The sequence below is a fragment of the Pterocles gutturalis genome, unplaced genomic scaffold, assembly GCF_000699245.1.
Source record: "Pterocles gutturalis isolate BGI_N339 unplaced genomic scaffold, ASM69924v1 scaffold30346, whole genome shotgun sequence".
NCBI lineage: Eukaryota > Metazoa > Chordata > Aves > Pterocliformes > Pteroclidae > Pterocles > Pterocles gutturalis.
Genome location: NW_010106397.1, coordinates 389 through 5,260, shown reverse-complemented (window position 1 = coordinate 5,260; position 4,872 = coordinate 389). Strand labels below are relative to the sequence as shown.

General features: G+C 50.7%; 1 protein-coding gene across 1 annotated transcript; it reads left to right on the top strand.

Annotated features, from left to right (window-relative positions):
* Positions 1–521: 521 nt before the first annotated feature.
* DDOST (dolichyl-diphosphooligosaccharide--protein glycosyltransferase subunit (non-catalytic)) lies at positions 522–4,539 on the top strand (the record flags this gene model as incomplete). Its single annotated transcript, XM_010087776.1, has 10 exons — positions 522–632; positions 905–991; positions 1,357–1,460; positions 2,312–2,406; positions 2,780–2,873; positions 3,302–3,450; positions 3,732–3,879; positions 3,985–4,105; positions 4,189–4,295; positions 4,390–4,539. Coding segments are annotated over 10 exons (1,166 nt in total), but the record flags the coding sequence as incomplete, so codon positions are not given.
* Between the last annotated feature and the right edge of the window lie 333 nt (positions 4,540–4,872).

Below are 4,872 nucleotides of genomic sequence, written 5' to 3'. Positions count from 1 at the left end.
GAGGAGATGGGGGTTCCCTGGGGCTGAGGGGGTGGTTGGGGTCCCCAGCCTGGGCTGAGGGAGGAGATGGGGCCGAGGGGGGAAGTTGGGGTCCCCTGGCCCAGCTGACGGGGGGAAGTTGGGGTGCCCTGGCCGGGCTGAGAGAGGAGACGGGGGTTCCGTGGGGCTGAGGGGGGCAGTTGGGGTCCCCTGGCTCAGCTGAGGGAGTAGATGGGGGTTGTTTCCCCAGTCGTGCCTGTCTCTGGGTCCCCTGCAGGGTTGGTCCCTGCTTGGTGGGTGTTTCCCTGCTTGGTGGGTGTCCGCCGAGCATCCTTGCAACAAAGGGGATTTTCAGGGGGTTGATCCCCCTTGGTTTGATGTGAGGACACCCCAGTGGCACTCCCAGGAAGCCCCTAAGTCATTCTTTCCAAAACGCTGCTGTTTATTGGGAAATAAACCTCAGGATCTTGATGCTGTTTTGCTGCTACATGTGTTGGATTTTGTGAAATGCAAAAATTGTCAATTTTGTCTTGTCGCTGCAGACAGGGGCTTTGATCTCACTTTCCGGACAGCGGATGATGCTGGCCTCTCCCTGATAAAATACGGAGAATTTCTCTATGACAACTTGATCATCTTCTCACCATCCATAGAAGGTAAGTACAGGAGGGGAAAACTCAAGTACTTTTGTAGCTTGGTGGCATTTTTGGAAGGGGATTTCCAAATGATCTGGGAATTTTATTTAAATCTCGCACTTTAGATGTTATCCTTTGTGTCTTGCACCCAGCAGCAAACTGCAGGTGCTTCCGGGCCTTTAGTGGTGGTTCTTTCAGCCACGATAAAAATGATTTGGTGCTTTGCTGTGGTTTAATTCTGCCATGGTATTATTTCTATGAAAGAGTAATGAATTTCTGGTGTTGGCTTTCAGATTTTGGTGGAAACATCAATGTGGAGACGATCACTGCTTTCATTGATGGTGGCGGCAGCGTCCTCGTCGCTGCCAGCTCGGACATCGGTAAGTACAAACGCTTGTCAGAGCAAATGAGCGCGTTTCAGCCACTTCTTGTAACAGGTACCTGCGCTGCAACGAGCAAATACTTCATTCATTCTTCTCTGTGTTCCTGCAAAAAAAAATGGTGAGGAAACACAGTTCCTTATTGTGAACCTCAAGGTTTGTAGCATAAGAAAATGGGTGATAAATAGCCTTTATTGACATTTTGAGTGGGAATTTACTTGGGGGAGGTTGTGCTGCTCCTTGGGGTTTGGCTCATAGAGGGCTGGATGTGTGACTTGAAGCTGAATTTATTTTATTCTGAGTGCTGAGACTGGCGTCGCATCTTGGATACGTTGCATAATGGAGAATCCACTCTGTCCTTCCAGGAGACCCACTGCGAGAGCTGGGCAGCGAGTGTGGGATCGAGTTTGATGAGGAAAGGACGGCTGTCATTGACCATCACAACTACGATATATCCGACCCCGGCCAGGTGAATGGGTTTGTCAGCATATTTTGGGTTCTGTTAACGAGAATTTAGGTGTAAAGGTTGGAATCTTCTGTCCTTGCTTTCCCTTTTTTCTTTCATCTGTTCTCTCCATTTACTCAGCTTCCTCCCAAGAAAGTCATAAAGAATTCTGCATGATAGCATGGCATAACACTGTAAATCTGTGCTCGTTTGGGGTCTCTGCCCTCAAATCCATCTTTCTGAATTTCCCAGCTTTTATCTTTCCACTGCCATGAGTAGTTTCAGTTTGTCGCCGTGTCTCAGGCAGTCACACCACGGTTAGTGGTGGTTTTGAACCCCTCTGAAGTGTGCGTGGGGAATTTCACCAAACTGCTGAGTGCAATGCTTCAATGTGGGAAGGGAGATTTTCAGTCCCAGAGATAATTATAGGAATATACACATTCCTGCAATTATTTTTCCCCCTAGTGTCATCCAGTACTTTAAAATTAAAACCTACATTAAGGTCTGAACTAAATGTCTTCTGCTAATTTTTATTTAAATCAAACTGTTGAAGCAGTATGTGGATTTGGTCCTAGTTAAATGATGAAAGCTGCTAGATGTGGGGAAGTAAAACACTCTGAGTGTTGCTCTCTTTATCAAAAGGTGTTTTACGTTTCCTTATGTATCCACATTAATTTAATTTGATCATAAATAAACAACAAAATGCTGGTTTTCTGCTTTTTAATTGAATTGTAACATTCAACAGCTGCTCGGCTTTAATTGTCTATAAAACCAAAGTTAACTATCAAATAACAGGATTTGCTGTTTAGAACGGGCAAACATCGACCCGCCTGCCCCTGCAGTGCCTTCACGCCGCTCTCTCTCCTTTCTCCCAGCACACCCTGATAGTGGCGGACACTGAAAATCTCCTGAAGGCCCCCACCATCGTGGGGAAGGCGGCGCTGAACCCCATACTTTTCCGAGGAGTTGGGTAAGCGACCTGCGGCGGAAGGGAGGGGAGGTGGCTGTTGTTGGGGAAGCGGAGTTAAAATCCTGGTGCTGCTGCGAGGTGAGCGTAGGGTCAGCGGCTGTGACTCTAAACACGAGCAATCTCTCTTGATTTTGGATAACAATAAAATCTCCGAAGCAGTTCGGTTGTTTATTTAGGAATGTTTCTTAACATAAATTACTGAAGCGTGACTACAGATCTAGAGGAAAATGTTTCATTTCTTGGTGTGTGCTGTTGTCTTGCCACATCTGACGGGTGAGGAGGTTCTTGCAGTGGGGTTGGCGGCTCCACGTTCCTCCGGGTGTGGGGGGCTCTGGGGGGTCTTTGTGCTGCTGACCGTGCCTCTCCCTGCAAGGATGGTGGCCGATCCTGACAACCCGCTGGTGCTGGACATCCTGACCGGCTCCTCCACCTCCTACTCCTTCTTCCCAGATAAGCCCATTACCCAGGTACGCTCTGTTGTTTTTTTTTTTTTCCCCTCCTATGGGCTGCATTTCTATGATTTAAGGTCTCAAATTTCAGCAAGTTGGAAAAATCCTGGAGCGTTTGCTCTCCTGATGGATTATTTGAAAGCGCTGGGCTGTTGTCAGGTTTCCCACGTTGCCCTGGGCATCCTCATCTTCGCTTTTTGTTGGTGGGAAAATATCCGGTGTGAGGATGCTTTGGGAGAAAGGCCAGCTGGGACCAAAGGCTGTCTCCACGTTTCCTTCCAGTTGGAGAGGGCGGAAGCCAAACGCTGTTGATCCCATCGCTGGTTATTCTGAGCTTCTTGGCTTCTACTTAATGGCAGACTGTTCCACCCCACAGCAAATGAGATTAACTGTCCTTTAATCACCCCAAAATGGGCTGACCGGTCTCTCAACACGTTCCTTTTCAGTACCCTCACGCGGTTGGGAAGAACACCCTCCTGATCGCCGGACTCCAAGCCCGGAACAACGCCCGCGTTGTTTTCAGTGGTTCCTTGGATTTCTTTAGCGATGCCTTCTTCAATTCCGCGGTGCAGAAAGCCACTCCTGGCTCCAAGAGGTACGTTAGCTTCCTGGCGTCCCTGTCTGAGGAAGATTCGGGGACCTCTTTGATGAAGAAAATCCTGGGAAACAGGCAAAAAAATACTAATGTTACGGGAAACAGCAGAAAACTTGAATTAAATCGGGGGTGATGCCTTCCTTTGGCTTTGGGAAGAAATTCCCTCCTCAACCCAGGAGAGCTTTTTGTTGCTTTCACACCTATTAATGGTTTGGGTTTTGGCACGTAGTGGATTTTTTTGGCGTGGCTGCCGTGCTTTCTCAGCCTTCCTTCGTCCGTAGATACTCGCAGACGGGTAATTACGAGCTGGCCGTCGCCTTGTCGCGCTGGGTGTTCAAGGAGGAGGGAGTGCTGCGCGTGGGAGCTGTTTCCCACCACCGCGTGGGCGAGCTCACGCCACCCAACGCCTACACCGTCACCGACCTGGTGGTAAGGCCGCCTGCACGTCGGAGCAAACAGAAATTGGGGAGAATTTGGGGTTGAGGTTCGTTTTCAGGCATTGCTCGTTAACTTTGCACACTTGGTTCCTCCCAGGAGTACAGCATCGTAATCGAAAAGCTTTCCGACGGCAAGTGGGTCCCCTTTGACGGAGACGACATTCAGCTGGAGTTTGTCCGCATCGATCCCTTCGTGCGGACCTTCCTGAAGAGGAACGGTAGGTTTCCCCCTCCGTCCTGGCCCCACCTCGCGGCTCTTTTTTTTTACCTCACCCGAACATCGTCGCCGTCTCTGTTTCAGGTGGCAAATACAGCGTGCGCTTCAAGCTGCCGGACGTGTACGGCGTGTTCCAGTTCAAAGTGGATTATAACCGCCTGGGTTACACCCACCTCTACTCCTCCACCCAGGTAAATGCAGGGAGAATTGATCGCCCCGGGGGGGGATTTAATCGCCCCTGTGGCCGGGCTGCGGGGCTCACGGGGCCGCTCTCTCCCCTCCCAGGGGTCCGTGCGTCCTCTCCAGCACACGCAGTACGAACGGTTTATCCCCTCGGCGTACCCCTACTACGCCGGCGCCTTCTCCATGATGGTCGGCCTCTTCATGTTCAGCATCGTCTTCCTGCACATGAAGGAGAAGGAGAAATCCGACTGAGCTCCCCGCGGGAGGAAGAGTCTTTTCCCCGGCGCCCGGCGGGGACGGGGGGCACGGGGGACCCTCGTTTGTAACCCCCTGAGGACTGGTAGGTGCCAGGTGTGCTGTGGATTTGCGTTTGGTCTTTTTTATGTTTACACAGGGGAAAGAAAACGAAATTTTGGGGGTCTGGGGACCTGGAACCGTGATGTCTGGGGTGTCGGTCCACGCTGAGCGCGCGATGTGTGCCTCACCCCGCTGCTGGAGCGATTTGGGTTGGAGATGAACTCCCTTTTTCAAAATAAAGTCTCGTTCCTCTCCTGGGTCGAAGTGAATTCACCGCCCGGGGCTTTT